Here is a 27920-nt window from a genome sequence, read left to right as displayed (position 1 = left end):
TGCAAATGGACAAGTAGACATTGTAAATTTTGACACAAATACATGCATTCCTTTTTATTCACAAAACCAGTCCAATTTTCTAAACAAATACAAAGATTGGTTATTCTTAAAAGCTGTAGCTACCCAGCAACATAAAAAACAATGAAAACAAATAATAATAAAATGTCATCAGTGCGTTCAGTAGAGGAGACTCAAGTGCTGTCTCTTAGTGCTTTTGCCCTGAGCAGCGTTGGCACGTGCTCATTGGGGCTGTATAGAAACATAAGGCTGCCAGTTTTACAAAGAAAATCTAAAGTTTTGGAAATGCAGAAATGGGCTGATTGAGGACATTACAGTAGTGTCAGACAGCCAATAACATCTTCAACCCCAAAGTCAATCCCAAATCTACAGCATTCCCCACCAGCAATCAATCTGAAACAAAAAAGAGCATTGAAATTTTTTGAAGAATTACAATAAGGTTTGCCACTAAGGTTTTTCAAAATATAGCTGTAAATTTACATTCTCTACACAAGTACTGTTCTTTTCCACACATGAACAACGAGAACACACCAAACACAGAAATTCGTTGATTGTCCAAACTTGGTTTCCGTTTTATGTCTGAAGCAACAGAAGAAAAAAAAAAAGAAAAACCTTGCTGAAAAAACGGGATGTTAAGGTACCAAAATAGAAAAAGGGAATGAACGTCGCCAAAGATGCATTTTTACGATTCATTTTTGGTTCAAGGAATAAGTAGGTGCATCCATTTCCAAACTGTTTTTTGTTTTATTTTTAAACATTTCTTTCTCTTTTCGTCTTGATTTTGTTTATTTGCCAGTGTCTGTTTCTGGAGACAATCCGAGAGTTGGCATTGCACTTGATGGCAGAGCTTTGGGAAGGGAGCGCAGGAGGAGGAGGAGTCCTACTGGAACCACCGGAACGCCGCCCCTGTAGGAAGCATCACCTTCTTGGAAAAACATGGGACACACAAGGAGAGACAGAGACAGAGAGAGAGAGAGAGAGAGAGAGAGAGAGAGAGAGAGAGAGAGAGTCGGGTGGGGGGGGGAGAGAGAGGAAGAAGACACTGTTAATGAATGAAAAGCAACACTTTTGTTGTCTGTTTGCTAATAGCAGTTTCTCCCCAGATACAGGCATTCAACTCACAAAAACTAAACTGCACACACACTGTTGTAGTAAACTAATTATGAGAATTGATACAATGCAAAAAGGTGCTTGTTTGCAGCTCTGTTTTGAACTTAATCAGCGTAATGTTAGATGGTATTCAAGAGCTCAATTCTTCTGAAAGTATATTACAGCGTCTCCCAATAATGGCACCTTTGACAACTAAGTTATAGAACAGTGATTCTCAACTGGTGGGACGGGATTGAAAACTGGGTCAACTGGAACATTTTTTTTATATTGATCCGCAATATTTATTTACAGTCTGTTAATATTAAGGGTTGAGTTTGATTTTCAGCATTATGCTAATTTAATGCTTAATCAACAAAATAATAGTACATATAGAGTGTTGTTGTCCTTGAGTGATGGTGGGTCTCTGTCAACATTATACCAGTTAAGAACCACTATATACAGTATAAGGCTCATGGGCCACAACCTGCTATGAATCACCACTGCAGGAATTCAGAAGCTTGTTGGGTCTTGGGGTCACAAAGACCCCAAATCTGCAACAGTTACCTATCTCTCTGTACTGTAGATTTCATAAAGGGTAGCATCATTTAATTGTGTTGGGTTTTTGCAGGAAGTATTGAAGCAAATGTTTTTTCCCCCCAGAATATGATTCCCTTTCTATATGTCATCCAAAACGTCCCTGAAAAAAGAGATTTTGAATCTTGGTGGGACTTTCTGGTTTAATACAGGTCAACATTGAGCTTTCGTTGTTTACTCGTGCACAAGTTACTTTACTTCTTTTAGAACTATTCTAGTATTGCTTCGAATGATCATCAACCATTTGATACTAAGCTGCTGCTCTGTGTGGCTCTGTGTCCAGGAGGAACTGATTGTAAATTCTGCAGTCATGTCATGGCACCAGCGGCACACGGCCACTGACACAGTGACGTCACTCACTGGTTTGCGAACAAAACACAGAAGCTTATTAGAACCATTGCTCCACTTTGCCTGACAATAAACATTAATGGCCTGGTACACAGAACTACTGACTGTAAATGCAACAGATCCGCTAGTTGTTGCTTCTTTGCAGATGTGTTGGTTGCTAAATAACTTGCTTTTTTTTTTCCATACTCCCAGGATTGTACATTTACAGGTCCTATATTTTTCTTTATTCAAGCTAAAATACTTGTAAACAAGCATTGGATTTGATACTTTAAGCAATAATGAAGATAGTAATTTGTATATATGAAAAAAAGAAGACACACAGCCCTGGTTACAGCGTATATATGACATAATCAGCTGCAGACACAAGTATTTGAGCTATTCACACATTGAAAATGCAGGATTATGCGTGAAATAAACCAAACCCCAGTCCGGTTTTTGACAATAATGCTATTGAATTTTGATTACTTTTAATAGTCAGCCAATCATATGGCAGTAACAGCATTTTGTTTGTCTAGACTTTTGGGGAATGAAACTTAAAGGGGCTAGATGCAAGTTGGCATTTTTTTTTACTCACTACTGCCACCTCAGGTCATACGTGCAACTGCAGCTTCTATAATAAGCTAGTGAATTACGGCAATTCGGACCCGAAGTAACAACTCTTTGAGTTACAGTGCAGGATTTTAGAGGCAGTTGTGATGAACAGGTCATGGGCTCATTCTACACCTTAGGACAATGCTGGAACGTGTAAGGGGAGGAAAATAAATCATTTTAGCATTTTTAAACTCCCTAATGTCACTTTAAAGGTGCACTATGCAACTTTTGATGCAGAAAAAAAAGTTGATGTTTGTGCATATTTGACCCAGCGGCTGTATGAGTCTGCATGCCGCCTTTACTTTTGATCCCGGTGGACTCTACAATGCAGAAGGATTAATTGTTCTGTAGGTTTTCTGGTGAAAGGGTCCGTCAGCAGTGAAAACATTCCAAACAATTGATCCTGGAGTGTAGTAGAGACCACTGTGATGAAAAGTAAGAGGGCCATACTGACCACTCACACAGCCTCTGGGTCACTACAAGGTCAAATACGCACAAATATCGATTGCATAGTGCACCTTTAAGTTTATTCTGACATGTCTCAAACCACTTTAGTAAAAGCCATATTCATTCACGTTTGATATTAAAGGTCAAATTGAGAACAATTTCTGTAACTGACAACAATGTTATTTTTAGCATGATTAGGAGCTTAATGTAAAGACCTTGTGGTATTTGTCCATTTCGCTTGTTTTTATAACAAATATCTACATTATCATCGCTATGGTATATGTGCAAATAGATGTTTGGTGTCACTCATGAGTAAATTGCCCATTCCCAATAACAATATTTGAGGAGCGGTAAATCTGATTCTCGGCCCCAGTGGATCCTTCAACCCCGGCTTCACGCAAAACCCGATATACCACATTTATTATTTAACCACCGCACGTTGGGCCTCATGCAGCCTCTCCAATGGTCATGTTCCCACCCCCTGCGTCGTCTTCTCTTCTTTATTAGGGAGAAGTTACACGACACATTTATTCACATCGCCGTCTCTCCATCACCAACCGAACACTCACACAGTCACATCGTCGCTGCCAGTGGCTTCCTACAAGGCGCAGCTCAATCTTGCCGCAGCACATTCTCGTCCAATGGCCAGTGCCGCGCGGAGCTCAGCAAACATTTATGCACCCACACACACTCTCACACCGATCCAATATGTATTCAAGCAGAGTCGCACACCTCCACACACCGAGGTACGACAAGCGCCACAATACTCCCACCCAAATCACACCACAGTGACAACTTCTCAGGGAAGCGCCATTCAAGTTGGAAATCAGGGTTTTGCAACAAGGTCTAATGAAGAACAGTTAGTGTGCATACAACTGTAGTTATTTCTGTACAAACACTAGGAAATGGACAAAAAGTACTACACGACTGGTCAAAACTTTTAGAAGTTTTCCAGTTAATGACAATTGTGCAGTCTAATGCCTCATTGTATTCTGAAAGGGGGAAAAACACTTAAATGATATTGTGGAAGAAAAAAAAAACACTTGTGGCATTCTTTCAACAATGGAAACCAAATATTCTGCAGAAAGCTCATTCCGACTCTGTAGCAGAAGTTCCTATGGGGTGCAGGTCGGCTGCTTTGTCTTACTCCTCTGTCCATTTCTTTCCAAACCAACTCATTGGGTTTTAGATCTGGAGACGGTGCTGCCTCCCCGTGTTTACAAGCTTACCCTCTTTTTTTTTTTACAGTAGTAGTTCTGGTACAGCATTCCTGGTTACTACATGGTGCCGTTGAATGCCATTTTGGTACAGGGTGCCTGTGACTCTGTACAAGTCACCAGCTTTGGATAGAGCCAGACCATCATGCTTCCTTCTCCGATGTTTGACGCACACTGACGCTGCATAATATTCAAGGAAAACTGGAAAAACTGTGTCGTTAAAACTTATGATCTGCAGTGTAGGTGACCGTTCATACTAATAAACTCACATACTACACATTCAACGGTTTTGGTGTCTCCCCTCGAGATGACGCTACAGTAAGTAAGTGCACTCTGCGGCAAGACAACTTTATAATTACAGCACTACAGTCAAGTGGGAAGTTAATTTTTCCTACTTACAATAACACATGGATCTGCAAACTGTGTTTATAGAGCCACTTCACACATTTGTCCTATTCTTTGTGAATGTGATCTGGGAAAGCTCACGTTTGTACGAGCTTTTGCCCTGGTTCAGCCCTCACATTTGTTGTAAATACAGTTGTTTTCAAAAATGTACATATCCTGGCAGATTTTTTGATATTTTTTGGCTATTTTTCAAAGAATAGGAAAGATAACATATTGAAAAAAGAAAGCACCAAAATGACCCGGATCAAAAGTTTACATACCCCTGTTCTTAATACCGTGTATTTCCCCCTTTAACATCAATGACAGCTCGGAGTCTTTTGTGGTAGCTGTGGATGAGGTTCTTTATTTTTTCTGATGGTAAAGCAGACCATTCTTCTTGGCAAAAAGCCCCCAGTTCCTAAGTAAGTAAGTTCCTGATTAAGTAAGTAAGTTCCCTAAGTAAATAAGTTCCTAGTCTGTCTTGCATGAACTGCACGTTTGAGCTCTCCCCATAGTGGTTCAATGATGTTGAGGTCAGGAGACTGAGATGAACGGGACCTTCACTTCATTCTGCTGGAGCCAGTGGCATCAGCGAAAAACCTCCATATCTCACAGTAGTTATGGTGCACTTTTGTGTTGAAAAGTTAAAGGGGGCAATACACTTTATTGAAAACTGGGGTATGTACTTTTGATCAGGGTCATTTTGGTTCTTTCTTTTTTCATTATGATCTAACAATAGCAAACTCAGTTGTTTTACCATAAATGGCGTCACACAAGCGCTAACTATTAGTGGAAAGAAATCTATTTATGTTACCTTTCATATTCTTAGTAAAAAAAAATCCTAAAAATTCTAACAGGGTATGTAACTTTTGAGCACAACTGTAGGGAAGAGTTGGCTCTTTAGATTGAATAGTTTGCATATACCACCTATAGAGCACTATGTTGCTGTTTATTAATGCTGTAATTGTATTATTGTTATTTTTCATATAGAGGTAAAACATCACAGCACGTATAAGGTATACAAAAAAAAAAAAAGGTATAAAAATCCCTTCATGCATTCAGATTTTATGAGTCTCTCTCACTTCTGGAAGTAAAATGCATTGGCAAAGACATCAAAGACATATATGATCCCCTTTTGTCAATGATCATTCTGAAAAAACAACTTGTGCTCAGGAATACAACACACTGCAAATCTGAAAGTGGTGTCTACTTTGGCAGCTATTGCTCACACGCACGCACACGCACGCGCGCACACGCACGCACACACACGCACACACATGCACACACACAAAGCTGCTGTTAAATTATGACTTTCACAACAAAGAGGCAAATGGCCTATTAGTCTGCTTAAGTCTGTTTGAAACCAAAAACACAAGCGACTCTAATTACTTTTCAGAGCCACTTAAACCATGGTCTACATTCGAATCAGCTGCACATTGTTCTTGTAAATGCCTTTGTTCCAAAGTGAACGGCAGCAGGGTTCAGGCTCCACAGGTTCAATTTACCTTCATTCTCAAAGTTAACTCCCGCTGACAACAAATGAACATTTCTCCTCAAGCAGAAAGACTCATACAAGGCAATTATTCTTGTACTTCACTATAGCCCACTTTATTTGTTAGAGAGCCACAATCAAGAGCAATCTGATGAAACAACAAGTAATGCATTGACATATATTAAGTATAGAACATGTAAATTTATGGTATTCATTAAGACATACTAATCATGCCAGAAAATCTTGTACAACAAATTTAATTTGTCATTAGAAGAAGTAGGAGAGTGTGTACTATTACAAAGCAAGTAGAGCTTGATAGAAAAAAGAAGATATATAGTACCATGTGTGAGATTCAAGAGGCAAATAATGGCCAAAAACAAAACAAAACTTTGGTATATCTTCAAACATTAATCATATAACCAATCATATAAGTGAACTTACATGATTGAACATTAAAGTTAAAAAAAAAAAAGTACTTTAAAGCCACACCGTGTAACATTTTGCCCAACAAATAAAATTGAAATACAAGCATTTATTTTATGACAGATATTTTCATCATTGAAAAATACCTCATAAAAGTACAAACAAACATTTATGAGGCTCTCTCCTATGATATGACTGTAAACTTTACTGGGAGTGGGTGCGTCTCCAGCTCGTCTCCATGAAGATGTCGACTAAAGGCAGCAGATTTTTAGATTTAAATAGGTTAGGTCCTCATCCAAATCTATTCTTTACCCACTCTTACCTACTTATCTATTCTCTTACCCACTGCAGAAATAGCATTTTCTGTGTTGAGCTGGTCATTAGGAGCATGTTTTGTGTTGATGGCAACAGTATAGTCCAAAATGTTACGCAGTGTGCCTTTAAACGTCAGTATACAATTGCACAACGTCATGCCATTGATCAGATGTGGGGTTAAAGACCTAAACATTGATCCAAAAGTTATAATTAACTGTTAATATGGTCATTAGTGGCCACAAACAAAACATAGTGATGCACTCATAGCTGGTCACTTTCACACTCAAACCTACAGAGATTAGAATCTAACTGGTGTCTGGTGTCTTTACAGAGGACGTATGGTGCCTTTTGTATATATTTTAAGACATTGGCGCAGAGGCGCAGATGGTACAATGGGTCGTCTCATGATCGGAGGGTCGGGGGTTTGAATCTTGGCTCCTGCTGGTGCACACGGCTGTTGGGTCCTTGGGCAAGACACTTCATCCACCATGCCTCTAGTGTCTGTGTACATTGGTGTATGAATGAGTGAGTGACTCCTTGCTGCAAAGCGCTTTGAGTGTCTAAATAAGATGAGACCATTCACATCTTAATAACTTTGTTGGTTAGAAAATGCAATGTTGATCTACAAAAGCAATAACAAAATATCCAGTAGTTTCACTTTTTATTCTTCCGAGCCAGCTAAAATTGCTCCCCTTCGCTGTTAATTTCGTGATGAAAGGATCCAGCTTAGCATGAGATGGAGAGGTGAGGAAAGCATTTCCTGGATACGTATGACATTCGAAGGAGCTTTATGGGAGCTGCTAAGAATAGCCACTGGAGAAGATCCTAAGATTGCTCCAAGATGCGGCAGCAGCTCAAAACACAACTCAATTCATTTTGCATAACAGCCCCTCTTGAATTTGTATCCCCTCTCTTCATCTGTTGTAGTTCTAATACCTTTTTCAATCTTACTTATGTGTATTATTATGCAGTATAAGGCACATTTACTATTTCCAGTTATATATTTTTCCAACAAAACTGACAGTAATGCATGTCGCCTGTCTGTCTCGCTGTTGACCTTTCGCATGCGCTCATGTGAGAGACACGACAGGAACATCTGGCACCGACGCAGATTCTGGGACCTGCGCAGAAGTGACCCTCCCTGACGTAATGTGTGTGGGAAGCACAACAACACTTCCCTCCGCTTTAACTGCTCTCACTGTAAACGCTGTTTTTCCTCATTATCAGACATGTGCACAATCAATGGAAAAATGGCAGGCGTTCAGGAATAGAAAACCGCCGCTGATTGCACAGGTTCAAACAGATGGGCCTGTGGGTGTGAAGGAGCCAATCACTAAAATCAATGTGGTAGTTTTTTGCTTTTGTCTTTGTGTCGTGCAAACTGTTTGTGTGCTACTTGCTGCAATCCAAGGCAGGGAGACTAAATGGCTTAACCAATCTGGCAAATTTAACATATAAATGCTGGGTGCAACATACATTTTGGGGAAGGGAAATGACAAAACATGACAAAAGTTATCCATACCTGATTGTACGATACGCAATTAGAAAAAAAACAACAACAAAAACCTCAAAGCCAAACAATTCTTGCAAAAAATGAAGAAATGATCGCACTTGCAATCGTATTAGAAGCAGCAACTGTGGAAACAGCAATTCTCACCATAGTATGTCAATGTCAACTTAATTTATATAGCACATTTAAAAACAGCTACATCTGTCCAAACAGATGAGATGTACAGCAGCATAAGGTGGCATTAATGAGTAAAAATAGTGATTAAGCAATAATAATAATACCTAACACTAGCTCACCTTGTGTTGAAGGCCATTGCAAAAAGATGGGTTTTCAACAAAGACTTTAAAACATTAGGGGGCCAAATCTTGTCTTTCTAAACGCATGCTATAGCGTAATATTTTGCGCTTAGTAGGAGCGCACCTTCAGATCTTGCCAGTCCAGACTTAGCGCTTTTATGTGGGAAGTGCGTGGGATGAAGAAACCCCATGGCCAATGGCGATGTTATGTACAACAGCCTTTTCCTCCAACCAGACTCCGCCGAGGGGGAGGGAGAGGGGTTATGGGAGAACATGTGCTTTTGTTTTGGTTGCGTTAACGCAATCATGGTCGAGTGAGCGCCGACCAGCACCACAGTGGGACCGGCTGTAGGCGACATCTCTTTCTCTCGGGACACAGACATTGTTTAGCTCACAATGGGGTTTGAAGTTTTTAGTTTGACCTGTCAGAGCCTATACTGTAATGCTTAAGGAAGAACACAATGCAGCGCGATGTAAACAAGGAAATAAATGTGAGGCTGCCATCAGAGCACTGCTGCTTGTATTAAACCACACCTCAGTCCTCTCTCTTTTTATAAGCGACGCCCTCTCGCCCAGTAGTGCCACATGGAAGATAATAACAGCGCTTGAAGCTTGCGCTGTCCTTGCACCAGGCACAAGATCTGGCCTCATGAACCTGGGCCATTTTAACACTTAAGGGATGTTCCAGAGTAAGTTTGTACTGGGTTTATACAAGTAGCACCAAACCAAGGAAGGAAGGAAGGAAGGAAGGAAGGAAGGAAGGAAGGGGGTTTTATGCTTTTTGTAGGTGGTAACACCTGCAAAAAGTAGGCAGTATCACTATAATGCCATGCAATATTGATCAGCTGAAACAAAATATGCAGTCCTTTCACTTCCTGATTTTCCCACAATCTCAATGTAAACCCCTCCCTCACCCCCTCCTCTTGGGAAAAACAAAAACAGAACAAACAGGCTGTAGTGAAGCTATGACAAGTCTTTTTACTTTGCGGTGAAAGGAATATGCTTAGCAAGAGATCGAGAGGTGAGGAAAGCATTTCTTCGGACCTCATGCAAGGCTGATTGAAGAATAGCTACTGGAGGACATAGAAAGATTACTCAAAGATGCGTGAGTGGGTCAAAACACGCCTCCATGTAGGGCAGGCTGTGGTACTGAAGAGAGAGCAGACATTGTACCATAGAAACAAGCTGTAAAAAGCCGATTTCGGACTGGGGTGGAAGCTCATTTGTAGAGCACTTATCACATGACAGAAGTCACCCAAAGCACTTTACATTCCACATAATCCACCTTTAATTTTTTCTGATGCATTCTATGGCTGAAACATTTTTTTCATTTTTTTTTTTTTTTTTTTTTTACAAATGTCATTCTAGTAAACAAAGGAATGATGTAAAATGTAGGTACTTAAAGCAATTTGGACAGAATGGGAAACTTGTGTGTGCACAGAAAGCCCTGCAATTGAAAGTTTTGGACCTTTTTGTGTTGTTTAAAAAAGAAAAAAAAATGTAAAAAGTCCAGCATTATTTGAAATAAAATTCACATTTGATGCCTGTACAAATCAAATTAGCAAAAAGCATTTTAAATAATATTAAAGGCATTAACTGTAGCACAATTTAATGAATTATGCGCTTTTAAATTCCCCAGGCGCTGAATCCCTCTTGTAGTTTGCACTTTCGCGTAATAATAATTTTCATTGCAGTAGCAAACAGAAATAGAACTGGTGAGTAGCACTAATAGCTTGACACGTTGTAGCACAGGGCATTGACAGTATCTGAGTAAATCTGCTGCCTATTGTGTAGAACAAGGCTGCGTAGTGTTGCTGGCTGTTACTCATGCAAATGAATGTAAGCCTGTTTAAGCCATCTCCAGTTCAGCTCCTGCCCCTGGGCTTCAGCATCGGACTTATTGTTTATTATCAACCATTGTGAGGATTCCCAAAAGGACAGCTAAAGTAAAAACAACAACAGGGCGGCACAATAAAGGCAATGCTTCTTCACTGCACGTATATGTGGGATGGTAAAGCGTCTCCGAGAAAAACAACATTTGAAACAAGAAAATTTAAAACAGCAACCTGTAGTTGGCCTCAGCATTGAGTTTACCTAAAGAAGACACTTCCCCAAACTGCCTCTGCCTCTGCCTGAGAGCAGTGTATTATGACTGATATGGTAATACTTCTCTTATGGGCAGAAACATCACTCTCCAAGTTATGTTTGTGAGCGGATGAGACTGTATTATTGATTGATATGAATTTCTTTAGGTTCTTATTTGTAATAGAAACTGTGGTTGATTAAATCTTGTAGTAACCATATCTTGTTCTTGAAAACTGAATTCTCAACACTGCATAAATAGTGTGGTGATAAAAGTGATTACAAAATAGGTGTGATCTTAAGCAGCACATTTATTGAGTCTAAATAAGTAGCTAATGTTTCATTCATAGAGCATTATATAGCTACTGCTAGGCAGCATGGAGTTATCTCTCTTCCGCTTCCCTCTTGCTGTTGGTCTGCCCGGTGCCTTGTGACTGTGTCTCTGTGTCACTCCACATGTTTGTCAGTCTGAGGCAGAAACACCATCATCTGAAACATTTCTACGTGAGGAAGATACCCATAACTAACCAACCCTGAAAACATGTTATTATCCCAATCGTGAAATCCTCTCGCAAAGGTTCCTGTATAAGTAAGTAAATTTAAGTAACTAAACATTGAGTCGGGGTGGGGTGGAGCACCACGGTGGAGCACCACGGTGGAGCAGCACGGTGGTACAGCAGTCTCAGGTTCGATTCCCTCCTGTGTGGAATTTACATGTTCTCCCTGTGTCAGTTTCCTCCACTTTGGTTTCCCCTAACACTAAAAACATGTACAATAGGGAGTGTTGGGGAGAATACTTTGCAACTGTATTTAGTTAGAGAATACTGAATAATAAGTGTATTTCATAATGTATTCCTTTACTTTGTCCAATCATAGTACTGTATACTTACAATACTTTCATGTTGATTTGTATTATAATCCTACATAAAAACAGTGTATGATCAAAAACAACTTTTCGATGGCTGTTTTGATATTCTCTTTCTTGTTATCTTGTTATGATTATGAACCTAAAATTTAATGATTGAGTACAGTGAGGTATTCCTTTGATATTTGGAAAGCAACTGTATTCTAAATACCCTCAAATGAAAGAGCAACTTTACCAGAACACAGTTACTCAAAATGAGTATTCTAAATAAAAGTATTTAGCTACAACCCAGGATGAATGAGAGTGTTTTTAAGAGTGCAAGTGTGGGGCTACAATCCCAAGTGTCATGTATGTCCCTTAACATACATTGTCCCGACCAAATAAACAAATAAAAAATAAGTCATCCACATGTTCCCTATTAAAGTTTTCAAAGTCGTTGACTGGACTGGGTTGTATGAGTCTCTCTTCTCAGAAGCTTCCTCTTTCTCATCTGATCAAACCAACCCAGTCCCTCTAACAACTTTGAAACTCTTTATGACAATATGTTTTATATATATAAACAAGCCAGACACAAAAATACTGTGAGCTTAGCAGTAACATTGTGGTGTCAAGTGGTAAATGGAGCGGTAGTTGTTCTAAAACACAAAAGCACTGACATATTGAAGCAAACTGCTGACTCTGTTGTTGAATTTGTAAGGACCCGTCATGTCCGTGTCTGTGATGCTTAAGTGCGATGGACAGTTTTCCAATATTGCATTGTTGCGTGACTTCCCAAAATATATTTTTCTTCATGCTGTACAAACTATCAGCTCTTAAAGACAATGCCCTATATGAGAATCTTACTAATATGCTTAAAAATAGTCAAGCCGCCCACACATAGAGCGGCCTACATTGTGAAACTACATTCAAACATTGAAGTCAAAACAACAGTACAACTTCCTAACCCTGGCTGGTGTTTTTGTCTGTTTTTGGAGAAGCAGCAGTAACGTTGATTCTGACACGACTGGAGGGGATTCAGACGCCGAGCCGAGCCGAACAGCCTTCCCACTTACTTCTCTCAAATGTTGCATTCCCAGAATAAATCCAGACATCTTCAGCCAGTGAGCTATGAGGTGGCAAAGGCCTCCGCATGCTAACTCCCCCTCACTTGCCAATTTTACGCTCCTCTTTGAGCTGCCATGAGCTTTCAATGGAAAACGTCAACACCCTTAAAATAAGCACAGTGCCGCCGCCGCCGCTGCTGCTGCTACTGCCGGACCGTGCTTGTGTACTGCCGCGGACGCTCACAGTCATGTATACATGGTTGAGATTCACGATTCAAGTGCAAGACAAGGCCAATATATTCACTACAGCCCGGCTACTTGGACACGTAATGCAGCAAACAACTGACAACTAGGCCCAAGTTAAGTGAGACGTCATGCGCCATCGAATAAAGGTATGATTTTATGTGTTAGTTTGACTCCCTGCAGTGTTTCAAAAATGTCTTGTCTTTGTCAGATGCCCTTCCTGACAACGATCCATTTATTCAGCTTTGGGATGAGCTCATACGCTGCTTTGGCGAAGTTTACCGGGGCTTTCTGTCCCTCCAGAACCTGCTCCAGGGCGCAGTCCAACTTGGCTGTAGTCAGAGCAGAGACAGGCTGGCTGTGCAGACAGACAGCGAGGGCTATGGGGAAAATGTCACTTTTACTCAACTCATTTTGAATTTAGTTTCTTTTTGTTTGTTTGTTTGTTTGTTTGTTTGTTTGTTTGTTTGTTTGTTTTTACCTCAGTTTACTACAATCAACGCATAACCCAGAACAAATGGCAGTAAAAGTAACAATAAGTTAAAGTAAAAATGTGTCAGTAAAGCCACATCAAGAACTCCCCACCCTGATTAAAACGACGAGTACTTTCTAAAAAGAATGCTAACACGCTCATTTGGCATCATTAGATAAGTCGATGGTTCCCAAACTTTTCCCACCTGTGCCACTCAGGAACACTCTGACCACCATCAGATCTAATCCCACACAACAGAGCTTTACCAGGTCTAAAACGTGGCTACAATATTATGACAAAATCATATCTCAGAACAAACCTAATACAAAATAGGACAACACATTAGTATATTGTCTCTAAATTGACAAAAACAATAAGTTCAGACAAGCTCAGAGCCACATGAAATAACCTATGCCCCACAAGAGAAACACTCCGGTGAATTCAAGGCATAATTTGTTATCAGCATAATGGAGTTACTGTGCACCATATAATCAGCGACTAATATATTTTTAGTGTTGACTGTGTTTTCCCTGATGCAGCAACTTCTACATAAATCTAATGATGTCACATTTGTCTGGTCCCTTTGACACAGTGAGCCCAGGATGATTTCTCTGATCTAATCATCGGCTCAACAAGAGCTGTTGACTCAATAACAGCCTTTTGAGACGGCTATTGAACGGATAATGGCAGATGTATGAGAGGAGAGTATAAATAAAACTCATGTGAAATTGAACATGTCTGTCGGACTAATGGAGAGAGATACAGAGAGGTCAGTTTAGGTGAAGACTGTGTATATACTATATGTATGTAGGGCAGACACAGAAACGAACATATGAGAAATCTTTTGTCTTTGAAGGCATTTCACCTCTCGTCCAAGAAGCAGCACTGATCAGAAAACTGAAATACATAACCCTCCTGACAAGAAGAGCTCGACAAGCCCTCACTTCCGTTTACAACAAAGAAAGTTTTGGCTTGATAATAATCTATTGTCCCGAAGTAGGATTGGACTCATTATGACCTTTATGGTCATGGTGTTGGCAAAAAGCCTGTTATATATTAACACTAGGGGTGGGCCATATCGTATTGTTATGGCAATATAATTTTTGATATCGTTGTGGACACAATATTATTACTTTACTTAAAAAGTACAATGAAATGAAGGATGTAAACTGCATGAGTAGATCATATTTGAGAGGGAAATTGTATGCCGTAAACATAAAGAATACAATATCACATGATACAGATATTAGGCCATATCGCCCTGCCCTAATTAACACTAACATTTAGTGTGTTCACTGTAAATGTGTAATTCACTATTGGATCATTTAAAGACACCAGAGAGTACATGGAAAGCACTGCTTATATTTGCCATATCAAGCACTGAACCAACTTGCTGAAGGCCTTTTCCCAAACAGCAGTAGTAGCAGTAAAAAGCTCAAAGCAATTACTTCATGCTTCTGTAAAACTGTAATGTAACATCACTTTGTAAAGGGACGTAAAGAAACATAGTCATGTATGTCAACGTGTATCACACATGTTGATGTCACATACGTTCATGATGTGTGCATGATCAAAACTTCGCCTTGGCGTCTCTGGAACAACAGGTATCGAGCTAAGTGCCATGACAACATTGATGATAATGAATTTTTTCAGACCTATCACCACCTACATGCAGAGTGACACCAAATGAGTGAATCATGCTGACACTCAAAACCTAGGATAAATTTGCAGCTGAACAATAAAACACTCAGAAATCTCATGGAGGTTTTTAGTCACATCCACCTCATTCCTCACATGTGTGAAAGTCACGCTTTTTTTATAAATCCTCAGTGTCGCACAATTGAACAAGAGTTTTTGGGCTCTTTTGCACATAAAATTCACAGTCTTTTGAAGTTATTAATTTAACATTGTACCTCAATTTGTTATTGAATGGCCTGATATAAGATGTATAAATGCAGTTGTGTAAAATACAAACATTTTGAACAAAATTAATCATTTGCTTTTGGTAAAGTCATTTGCACATATCAACCTTCTTTTCTATTCTTTTCAGTTATAATAATGATGATATTGTCAAATTATTAACAATGAATATGCAAGCCTAAAAAGCCTATAACATATCTTTCTTTACGTGATATTGACAGTGGTCAACCACAACAAATGCTGTTACTTTTAGCCAAAGTAGTAAAACTAATCCATAACTGTTTATATCAACCACTTTACTAGGATTTCCTCCCTTTGGGCTGGAATAGGTCCTAAAGTCCTGCAGTAAACCATATCCTTTAGAGCTGGATCTCACTGTGGACTGCCAAAGTCAGCACATGGACCTTTCATGCAGCCCGTAAACAAGAGGCCAAGCTGTCGCCCTCAATCACCATCACAGAGAGAATGAAATGAAGCCATTAGGCATTTGAAGCGCCGATCCACTTTTACACACACTGTCAATTAGAGCAGCAGCCTCTCACACTGCGCTTCATATCTATCCATTTATTATGTAATGCTAAAATGACACTATTAGCCATTGATCAGTGAAGTTTATTTCCTCTGAGAGTGAACATGTGCTCAAATGGATTTTGTGATTCAGTCGGCACAGTCGGGGTGAGTGAGGGTGCAGAGCGCTCAGACAGGAAGTTCAGGGGGCACTTTAGGCACCAGCAGTGTGAGCGGAGAGGGGACGGGCGCAGGGAACAGGGGCGATGAGCCACGCCGACACCTGGTGCTCCAGATGACTACTCCGAACCCAGATGGACGCCTCACATGTACACGCACACGGGTGCCAAGCAGTTCACACTTGTCATAAATGCATATTGTACACATATTCACTGTAATGGGACAACATGGATTCAATATTTCACTGGCTAAAGCTCATGTCCATCACTGCATTCTGGCCCATTCACACAGAACACCAAAGCATCCATAAAATGGCATATGAAGTCTCAATTATGATATCATGACGGACGGTGGGTTTTGTGTGAAGCAGAGATTAAAGGGACCCCATGGTGCATATCCCCTGCTCTGGTCTCAATGCCCCTCACCACCTGTCTTTACTCTCACAATATGGCATGATTGTAAATGTTATATCGCTATATCTCACTTTAGATTCACTAGTAACTAATAATAAATATCATGGTGACTCAAAGTCTGGCCCTCTTACCTCCAGAGCAGCAGAGGGCTTCTTCTTCAGCTCCTCACATTTACGGAACTTGCAGATCTGGTGGCCTGTTTTTCGGTTTCGGCAGCTGCTACACTGCTCACAGTTAATGCGCCGCCGGCAGGGTGGGCACATGCCGCAGCGTTTCCTCTTCTTTTTACCGGAGTTGATGGCAGAGGCCAGCTCACTCTGAGCTGGGTACTCAGCCAGACCTGCCATGTGCAGTGCGCTGTCCGCCAAAAACACCCCGGCCGGCGTCATGATGAACAGCCCCGGGTTGAAGGGGAAACCACCCCCTACTCCATATGGGAAGTCCACAGGACCCCCCACGGCGTCCGGCACAGACGTACCCTCCAAGTCGCTCGCCCCGGAGCCTGCGTCCCCAACTCCCACTCCCATGCCCCCGGGTAGCAGCATGTGCTCCATCCCTGCCCGCTTCAGCAGGGCTGCTGCCTGGGCAAAGTGCAGCAGGCCATTCTGTCCCTCCAGAACCTGCTCCAGGGTGCGGTCCAACTTCCCCGCTGTCAGAGCAGAGACAGTGGGCTGGGGAGGAGCAGGCGGAGGGGCCTTAGGTTTACTCTCACTGTTGTCCTTGTGTCCATTGGTAGTAGCAGAGGAGACGGCTGTGTACTGGGACAGGGTGCGCGAGTTCTTAAGGCTCCTATTCAGAGGCGCGCTGATGATGCCACTGCGGTTCCTCCGCTCCAAAACTGGAGAGTCTGCTTTACTGCTACCTTTGTCCAGCTCATCTGTCCGACCCCCCTCCGACAACCCACTAGACATGGTCCAGAGCGTAGGTGTCCGGGATGGGGGTGAGGGTGGAGAGGGGGCAGGGGTGAGCGAGGGGGGGAGATCTCTGCTGCGTCCGTTCTGTGCCGGTGAGTGAGACGCTCACCTCCACGGGTCGGTGGGGTAGAACAGGAGGCTCCAGGGCCCAACGACCGCACTACGAATCAGCCCTCATCCACGGTCAGCCATGGACATCTGCAGCTTCACACAAGGACACAGAGGACACACGGGTTACAAACTCAAAGGAACATCAACACATCCTCCCTAATATCTAATCCATAAAACCAGACATTATATTATATTTCTGAACATTTTTATGACCTAATAACTGGTGAATAATAAAGCACTGCACCGTAATCTTTTTGATCATTGTTCTATTTTTGTATTATTAGTTTAATTTTGTGTCAAAATTGACCAATAATAACTGTATGATTGAGTCACGAGGGAGGGTAAAGGGACCTTCGTGGAAAACCAGTGGATGGGACAGTTATTATTGGATTTCCATAACTACTCGTCTGTGAGAACAAGTGTACGTCTCATCCCCTGACCTGTCCGTGTTCGCAAACAGTCAACCACCTCCCACAGAAAGGCTGAGGAAATGGCTGGGCCTGCCCTTATAAGGCAAACAAAGGCGGCGGGAGGGGGGTGGCGGGGGGGCTGTGTGCGCACTGTGTGGAAATTGGAAGGCCAGAATTAGTGGGAGGTAAAGCTTCAAAGGCACAGCACAGCCCCCACATTCTCGGCAGCTCAGGGGGATGTGGCGCCACTGAAGCAGAGCCACGAGCTGCCGCCGCGAGTTTCAGTTTCTCCCACTCCTGCACTGGCCAGGCTCCGGTTTCCCCACCACCGCATCACACCGCATTACCCGTCCGGCCAGTGTGAGCGTGGAAACTGCAGTAAGAATCATCTCGCAAGAGGGGCATGGGTGTGTTGTGGCTTAACTGAGAATTGAATCTAAAATCCGATGCGTATAGTGGTCAGGCGCGGGTTGTGTTATAAATACTTTAACAGTTTGAAAGGCAGAGCAGTCAGGGTTGAGGGAAAATTGGATGTTACGCCTAATAAAAGTTGCAGTTGGAGTTGTTTGTACAGTGTGCTATACTGTGCGATTCATCATAGTCAGACAGAGCGGCCAAGTGGGTGATCAATGGTGTAAAGACCACTGCTATATCTTTTTATTTCAACCATTACCAAGACAAAATAACCAGTGCGGACACATTGGTAAAATATGAATATAAATAGTGGCAGAGTGGTTTGTATTTTGTGCTTCCAAGTAAAGACATTGAGGGATTAATTTCTCACAGCATCAGCATGGCTAGCTCTGTACTGGGTCATCCCTATGTTTCCCGGTACCTATGTTCCCCGTCAATAGAAGTGGCTGGGGCAGGGCAGGGTTAAGCTGATTGATATATGTAGCCTAAGACGTTTCACTTTCATGACTTGTGATTGGTTGATGTACCAACTCACATAGGGCCCGAGGAACATACCGTATTTTCCGGACTATAAGTCGCTCCGGAGTATAAGACGCACCAGCCAAAATATGCGTAATGAAGAAGAAAAAAACATAGATAAGTCACTCTGGAGTATAAGGCGCAAACTATGCGAGTGCGACTTATAGTCCGAAAAATACAGTATATGATTTTTTTTTTCTTTTTTTAAATTCAAATATATAATTTCAAAAGCCGCTAGAGGGCACTGCAGGCTAATCGAGTGGCAGAAATAACGTTTGGAGTGAGCAGCAAACTTGCGAGGGACTGGCGATAAGCAGAGGTTACTCTTACCGCAAAGAAGACAACAAAAAAAGCTAATCGCGGGCTAAAAGCTAGATGGCCACAGGTAGAGGAACGAGTTCGCAAATGAGAGCCTGAAAAACGTGCTGCCAGGAGAGGCTTGTCAACGCCTCCGTGCCCAGGTAGTTGCCAAGGCGATAAATCAGAATTGACACCAAGGATGAAGATTTCAATAGATTTAGTGATTTGGAGTGAGATCGAGAGTTTGGTATGTTCTCTATTGTTATCTGAACTGTGACGTTGACATGCCAGACACCTATTTTGTTGTTTATGCTTCTTGTAACTAACCATCAGTGTGTTACGTTAGCATACCGTACACCTATTCAGCCTGTTGTTTTTTCTTTTTTAGGCAATTCATGGCTTGTGCGTCTTATAGTCCGGAAAATACGGGAGGTATGCACCCCTTTGTGTTCATGGGTTCCAAGCCATAGAAATCATAATCCCTTTAGCTATCTGAACCTGCTCCTACAAATGCGCACATTTTGTTAGCCGTCGAATCCCGGACCGGATTCAAATTGCACGTACGATCACATGCAAATGAATAGGGTAGACAGGCGCAATTCTAACATACAGCGAGGTATGTTTTGTCCTTTTCATGGCATTTACCAAATTTCTGTGGTTTCTTTGTCATTAACATCTTATAAGACAAAATTTAATGGCCACTGGATGTGTATCTGATCCCACAGAAAGCAAACATTTAATTTGAGTTAGCATTTAGCTCAGAGGACATTTTTATATGAACGGTTTCTATAGGCTTTGACCTCACCTTTATGTGGTCGATGGGTTGACAACAGGTGAAAACATCTAGATCGTTCATAATTTGCCATGACTGATGGCTAATGCTAGCGGCTGTCGGGAAAATACATTGAGCAGGCTAACGGACTCTGAAAAGTCTCCTGGGCTAGCCTACTAGTTAACTGTCCACATATGTTTGGATCGAACGCCTCTTCTCCTTTTCATTGCTATGGTCAACAACTTCAACAGATGTTAAGCGGATAATGAATGAACTAATAGATAAAGACAACTACTTGTTGAATGTAATAGTGGTGTTACAATAATACAACTTATGCAACATACATGACCAATCTTTATAGTAACAAGACTTTGTCAAATGACTTGGCATTATTAGAGCCCTAATCAGCTGTAACATGACTCTCCTCACCACACAGCAGGAGGGCATGACGCAACATTTTAAATCCTTCAGATACAAAGATGCTCAGTGAGTGGTACCGGTGACAGGGCTGACATCATAATGGTGTCACAATGGGCTCTGCGTCAGACCAGTAAAAAATATGTAATGACGACAGTGCGATGAGCAGTGCTTCCTGATCGCTACAACACTATCCATGGGTGAATAAGAAATCACTAATGTTCCCGCAATTTTTTTCATTAATAAGCAGGATTTAAATCATTTTTTGCTGCTCAAGACATCAAGAAAATGACATGAAACCTGTATTTTGAACCAGGTAAGTCAATCAAAAATGAGTTGTATTGGTTGAACATCACATTATATCATACTTAAAGCCTACATTGTTGAATTGGTATGGTATTTTGCTACATTAGACAGATATTCCCTGATCTGTCAACTATTACTACTACTGTCAACATCTGGGTTCTACTGGATGCATGTGGCTGGTCGGCTCCTACAGTGAGAGGTATCAGCAGGTTCTATCACAATTTAAAACAGAATGATTCCAAAACTCACTTAAAATAATTTATTTAGTCATTTAGATGTAATACTGTGGTTTGATTTAAGGGTTGGCGACTTAAAAATTATTATATTCCCTTGATTACATTGTTATTTTTATATTGCCTTTGAAAGTTAACTAAAGCCATGTGGCGCTTCTGAAAGTTCACAATTCACTATGATTCCTCTCACAGGAAATGAGTAATAGGGCGAAAAGTGTTTTCATTAAAGAGAAAAAAACGGAATCACGATACAACGATCTCTACAAATTGGCAGATTGTCACAGAGATGAGGTCACTGTTCATCTTTTAACGTCATATCGGCCCTATGATTTGTATTTTGAACTATTTTTGTATCATTAAACTGTTTCCTCAGCATCCAGCTACATTAATTTGACATGCAACGTGTCATGTTTGTGGCATGATATAACATTTACTATGTGAGCGCGGCTTCATAGGTGGCATTTTTCTGCTGCTGAGTTAAATAACATACAGTAAATGTCACTCCTCACAACCACAACAAGTTGCACATAAAACAAACAATAATGTTATTTCCATCACACAATCCGCAAGACCCGCAGCGGTAAACTGGACTAATGGCCTAATTGGCTCTTGTGTAGTAATCTGCAGTTGTTTTGTGTACATCTCTGTCATGTGTGCCCTCTCATCAGCCGAGGCATGGGGCTAATCAGACTGCTGCTCTCACCAGAGTCTTGTCCTCAGGTGAACCGCTCTCAACTGTCTCCATGACCCACTGTCGCACCAATAACACAACTGATAATTACCGCTACTCGCTGTTCGAGGCATTGAAGAAAACGAGCACTAAGACTATAGTGATATAAAGGTGATATAGCACACCCAGATTCTAGTTATTTGAGGTTATTGTGTAAGATGTAAATAAAAAGCTGAAGAAGCTTCTTTTAACCTCTTAACCCCCGCCTTTACCGAACACATAACCCCCAATTCAGCTTTACCCAAACCTTAAAGCTTCCTGACTGGAGAGTTTACAACCTATAGGTCGGTGTAAAGCCTCATTTGACAACTACGGCCAAACCTCTTTCCTCATTTTAGTTGTTTTTCGTAATTTTCGTAAGATTTTGTCATGTTTTTATTGCATTTTTGTTCCATTTCGGTCTCATGTTTGTCACATTTTTGTTGCAGGTTTTTTTTTTCTGTCTCGTTTTTGTCATGTTTTCATCACGTTTTTGCTGCGTTTTCGTCACATTTTTATGGCTTCATCGTAGTTACATGGCACAAAAAAACTAAATGCAGCCAAAATGCCACATAAAAGCAACTAGAATGTGAAAAAAAAAAAAACGCAAAAATGACTGAAACTTGATAAGAAAGACAAGGAAGAAGCTTAGATCTCTTTTGTCGGCCTTAGCTTTCAAATGAGGCGTTACACTGGCCTATCATTTGGGTAATGTGTACTGGAGGAAATGTTCTCGGTTACGATGGGGGTTAAGAGGTTAATGTAGCACAAAAAAACTGGAGCAGGGCAAAGGAATCCCTACATGTTAGGCCATTTAATGAAAAAATACAGTTGTTTAAAATGCTGAAATAAAGCAAAAAAAAAGTTTTAAAAAAAAAGGAAATTCACTGGTTGATAGCAAAAATTATATTTGGGAAAATTCTAAAAAAAAATACAAAAAAACCCCATAAAAATCATCTTTCCTTTTGAAAAACTTCTGCAAAGTTGATATGAAGACGTCCCGGTGGCTCAGGGGCAGAGCGTTCACCAGTCACCAGATCCTTTGGGCAAGACACTTAATCCGTCTTGCCTCCAGTGTGCATGTAGACTGGTGGGTGGATGATTGAATGTGCTTGTGAGTATGAATGCGTGACAATGGACTGCATGGCCGGTTTACATGCATGTGTCTATGTTTGCCCACTAACTTGCACTTCCCCAACCAGACATACTTGAACAAAACGGTTCACTGGCTTAGTTGGATGTGGCAACCTTTTCATTTTTTTCTTCAATTGACAGGTTCAATTAATAAAAATGCAACTACATTAACGTCCACATCTCAAATCATTCCCTGTCCTCTGCCATTTATCAAACTCATCCACGAACAAAGCACTGCACAAAGAATAAGCGAGCGGAAATAAAGATCTGGAAATAAACGGTCCAAGCGATCAATACAACCCAACAACAACCTGTGAAGCTTTTTTTCCCCCTTTTTTTTTTTTTAGATCGACCAGAGCGCTCAGCAGGAGACTGTGGAGCGCGGGCGTGGCTAAACCGGCACAATCACAGCATCCATATCGGTAATTGGTCGTCTACTGTTTGAACAACTTCAGCAGTGACAGCCCCGATTGATGTTTAAAGTCTTTACGGAGGAAATGTTAGACACTGACTGGTTAATTTTGTTTTATGTGGCAAATACAGTATTAGTAGCCGATAAATGGTTTAAAATGACCTCTGGTTGCGCTTGAATTTGATATTCGGTAAGTGTTTAGTGGATTAATATTCAGTTGAGTACAATTTGTGCCACTGTGCTTCTGTGTAAAAGTTTTGAACTCATGAAGAGCTCCCTTGACCTGCAGCTCATGGATTGATTTTGCTTTTTTTTTGTTATCTTTCTAGAAAAAAACCCTTTCGTACGTTATAAACACGGCCTGACCGAGATTGAATTTTGCGGGGTCATAGTACAATTATGATATTAAGTGGGATAGACGCACTTATAGCTTACACATCAGCCAATACAGTTGATGATTTAACTTATGCCAGTATTACATACATCTAATCAAAACGTACATAATCAACGATGGTTCAGTTAGGAATGAGTTTTTGACAAAACTTGTAGTCTGTGGTAATGACATGGTTATTTGCAGTTCCATTTAAAATGTTCTACATCTTGAGAATTTTCTGGCAGCTTGAACCCCTGCATTTTCAGAACTGGAGGGTTATGTTTGTGCAGGAGGCTGGAATATAAAAAGAACATGTCCATCACAACCATAACTGACAAAACTCACCACAAGTCACCACTGAGGATTTAGAGCCACTTATGGATGCTTTGACAGGTCTGGTGGGTCCATGTTAAAACAGGAATGGTTTTGAAACTTTTTGTAAAGTTTGGTGCTTATGACCAAAGTTGACCTGCATATTCCATATCTTTATTTTAGGTTAATAACAAGTTATTTCTCTGCTGTAAATAGTCAATAAAAACACACTTTTATTCACTGGTGTTTAACGGATTGTGTGCTCCTCCTGACTGACTGTCTTTCATTGATTTTTATGTTTATTGTATTTTATTAGTTAATTCACTCTTTATTTATTTTTTATATAGTTACATTTGCTTGTAACATTATTTTTTGTAGTGCTAATTTGTACTCTGTGAAGCACTTTGGAGACTTAAAATGTGCCGTACAAATAAAGGTGAATAGGCTAAATAAATCACTAATTAATGGACATAAGTAATGCAGCTAGTAATAATAAACATACAAGCATGCCTATTATTGTTATTACTATTAAATTCACGAATGTAAGCCTGCACATATAGGTCCGAAATGTCTGATTTCCTTTCTGAAGCAAAACACAGCTTATTCTTGGGTCCCTATCCGACCAACAGATGCTCAATGATGTCACTTGTTGATGATTTTTATTCTGTGCATTAAACAAATTGAAATCCCTAATAGCCAACATTAAATATGGGCCTAATTTTGTTGACATGACTAAAAGCGGATATGGAAGATCCTTTGGACCGTTTTTGTTCCAAAAAGTGGTAATTAAAATTAGCTCACTAGTCACATCAGGCAAGTGTCACGTGTGGCTGGTCATGAGTGAATCACACATTGGCGGAGGCTATACTCCTGAATGAGTTTCCGCCTCTGACGTCATGTGTGCGCAGGTGCCAGGTAGCGCGCTGCTCGGAGACGTGTGTGTGCTTTTTGTGTATGCGTCTTTTGTGCGTGAGGGGTTTGGTTGGGTGAGGGGGGGGGGGGGAGGCGGTAGATTTACGAGCTTCCTGGCTGCTCCTCGGAGACGTGAGAACGCTTAATGCATCGGTTCAGGCTAATGTCCCTCCCTCCAGACGCGCTCCTGTCTGCGGACTCTCTACGCTTGTCTATACGGCACACACACACAAAAAAGCTTCACATTCCCTATTCCTCCCACCTATACCCCTGCCCCAGTCAAAGCGCACAGACGCACAAAAACCCAAAACGTGGAGGAAGTTAAAAAGCCCAGAGAACATAATTAGACGCCATGCTCTGTCCATTGTCCGTACCCTGCTGAGTGTCATTCTCTCTAATTAGTCTATAGGCCATGTGTCCACACAGAAAGTTTGCAGGAGTAAAACAAAACATCAAAAGTCAGAAAGAAAAGAAAAGAAGGAAAAATACGAAGGCTTCAGGCAAACGCATAAAGGAAGCATTAGGATAGTGGCTAAATGGTGGGAAACGGGCGGGTGACCGTATCTTTGGGAAATGCAACAACTTTCTAATCAACGAAACCCACAGGGGGTAACATGAAAATCAGTAAACAAATACATGTAATATCTCTATTGTGGACAGCCCCTCGTGTTGACAAGTGTGGGCTACTGTTGTGAAAATGTCACGTTAAGCGCGTAAGTTGTTTTACAAAGTGGATAAAAATCAAATCGATATTAGACCAAAACAAATGGCAAAAAATCTCCGTGAGCGCCGATTCATTGTGCCACCGTTCCGTATAATAGGCAGACTACACAAGTGCAAAAGCATTCACGGTTGAAAACAGTGTCAATAATAGGCTGCACAGGAACAAACTACAAGCAAAAGAGATGAAAACGACTCAAATTGATGCAGGCTCTTTGGTTCCGCTAAATATCCCTATGGGGTGATGACAGATCCGTAGACGCAAAATTGTGCCTAGACCTATCGCGCGCTCTCTCTTCCACCACGCTATAACTTCCATCCTATATGAAGATGACATCCCAACTTTGAGCGGACTTCAACAAAGTATGATCTCCGCTCCAACCCAGTCCTTCCCTCCCCCTTTTTATAGATGTGCATATTTGCAAACACGACTGGGGTTTTATTCGCACCTACCAAAAACGGATCCAAGCAGCAGAGGGGAGGGCTGCCACAGTCCGAGCGTCCGTCTCTCAGCTTGCCGTGGCGAGTGGTGACAAAAAAAAAAAAAAAAAAAGAAAGGCTACGGGAAAAACAGCTTCTTCTCAGGCAACACAATCCAATAGTGGCCGCCGGTTGGCAATAAATGAGAAAAGAAGGCAAAATTGCTTCGGCGGCAGTTCATTAGAAAGACGCGTACTTTCTGAGAGGCTAAACGCGTGGGTTCCCCCAGCTCTCTCGCTCCTCTCGATCCCACCTCTACATCCCCGCTCGCACAGAGGAACATGCAAACACATTTCATAGATTTTTGGAGCGTCGTTGAAAACCCGGAATGGATCTCAGCAGCAGCGGCGTGAGCGCGGCAGGCCATCCAGGACACTGTTCTTGTGTAGGGCTGTTATAATTGCTTAGTTAGAACTCTATAGGGACATGAAGGGAGGATTTCTGTCAGACTAGTGAGTTTTTTTTTGCCACAACGAAGAGAAAAGGACCCACACAGAAAAGTTGTAAATTGTCTAGTTTAGGTGTAACTTCACTGTAGTCAAAACAGACCCTTAATAGCACCCGTTTGGAGTGCTCTAAAACATTATGGGGTCATATGAGGTGCCAAGTTCAGGGAGCTTTGCAATTGGATTTAGTGTTGACCGGAGACTGCAGAGTGGTATTGTGTCATCGTACTGCATCAAATTCTTAGTGTATTGTTAATCTATAGCGATTTTGAAATGTATAGCCAACTCAAGCATTCACATTAAACTATTCGGATGTAAAGGGGTATATACAATGTTTCCATGTTTGTGTTTTCTCTGCCTTTTCAATTGTTATAGCTGACATTGCTCAGCGCCTGTTTGCAACAAACACACAGAAAAGGTCCATTTTAGACATTTTGAATTCCACATTTTTTCTTAATATGCAGAACGCTCGGATTAGGTCTCTGTCACCCTCTACTGGGACTATTGGGAAGTGGAAAACGGTGACTAAGCAGTTAGCGCTCTCGCCTCACAGCTATGAGGTCCTTGGTTTGATTGCTGGACTGTACGGCCATTTCTGTGCAAAGTTGCATGCTTCTCTCCCCATGTTTGGATAGGTTTACTCCGGGTGTTCTGGTTTTCCCCAATCCCCATCAACCAAACACATACACAATAGGTTAATCCTCCAGACAGGTGATTCTGACCAGCAGCCTGGCCCGACATCTGGAGATGGGTCTCCGGGCGCTGCACTGCAGTCACCCCCTTATGGGTTGCCTCAGCAGTATCGAAAGATGGATCAAATGTAAAGGACATATTTCCCTACAGGGACAATAAAGTACACCTTCATTTAATTTCAGCTCCACTAGGCCCTATCTACCTGATTCCAAGAGATAAATTATGATAGGCCTATAAGTCATAATTAGAAGTAAACTATAAATTAGTTTCTACTTAACAGACAAATTCCATTCAGTATTCTCCACAGAACATATTACACTCCACACAGATTAAGCAACTTGGGAAATGGTATTTCAAAAAGGTGTAATATGACTGTTGGAGACCTTGCTGTGGAGTTGGGTTCTGACAAAACCCTACTGGAACAATGTCGTTACAATAACTTCTGATGTGTGAGGATTAACCATAGGCTAAATCTAATCCCAGGATTTGGTTTCTTGGAGATGTTGCTCTCCTGAAATTAACCTCTCATAGGACCCATTTCTGTTGCCATGAGGACATGTGTCCTAAAGATGGGAGAATATTTGCCCCTCAACCATAAACATTGGACGAACTGTTCTTATTGCACATTAGAGAAGATACTGTATTCAATCAGCGGAAAAGTGACATCGAAGGGACATGGATTTTAATGAGATTTGATTCAGTGTTTTTTGGTGGAGAGAGTAGGATGTGGGTGTTTTTTTCACCCTCAACAATAAATAAAAACATATACAATTGTTGCTGCGAAAGATAAAAAAAAAAAAAAATGAAGGCTACTTTTTTTTAGCCGCCAAGCAGAACAGAGAAAAACAGGCGCATCTTAATCCGCTGTTGTCGGAGCTCCGGTC

At 41.2% G+C, this 27920-nt stretch overlaps 1 protein-coding gene across 5 annotated transcripts; it reads right to left on the bottom strand.

Annotated features, from left to right (window-relative positions):
* On the bottom strand, positions 1–26182 carry cxxc5a (CXXC finger protein 5a). Of its 5 annotated transcripts, none has more exons than XM_079566630.1 (3): positions 25867–26182; positions 16581–17567; positions 1–943 (listed from the first exon to the last, which is right to left on the bottom strand). In XM_079566630.1, exons 2-3 carry the CDS (start codon positions 17358–17360, stop codon positions 899–901), a joined length of 825 nt encoding a protein of 274 aa, XP_079422756.1. In that variant the 5' UTR covers positions 17361–17567; positions 25867–26182; the 3' UTR covers positions 1–898. The 5 variants fall into 5 exon arrangements, with proteins under 5 accessions (XP_079422756.1, XP_079422758.1, XP_079422755.1 ...); XM_079566632.1 differs by having other exon boundaries at positions 16581–17561; XM_079566629.1 differs by having other exon boundaries at positions 25871–26182.
* Between the last annotated feature and the right edge of the window lie 1738 nt (positions 26183–27920).

This window comes from Gobius niger (assembly GCF_951799975.1).
Source record: "Gobius niger genome assembly, chromosome: 11".
Classification (NCBI taxonomy): Eukaryota; Metazoa; Chordata; class Actinopteri; order Gobiiformes; family Gobiidae; genus Gobius; species Gobius niger.
Note: the sequence above shows the minus strand (reverse complement) of the source record. Positions and strands in the feature narration are given on the sequence as shown.

Bases quoted from the DNA above. Each gene is read 5' to 3' on its own strand.
- cxxc5a (XM_079566630.1), bottom strand. From the start codon at position 17,360: ATGTCTAGTGGGTTGTCGGAGGGGGGTCGGACAGATGAGCTGGACAAA. The intron at 944-16,580 runs GTAAGAGGGCCA...TGTTTTTCCAAG, and splicing joins AGCCCTCTGCTGCTCTGGAG to AAGGTGATGCTTCCTACAGG.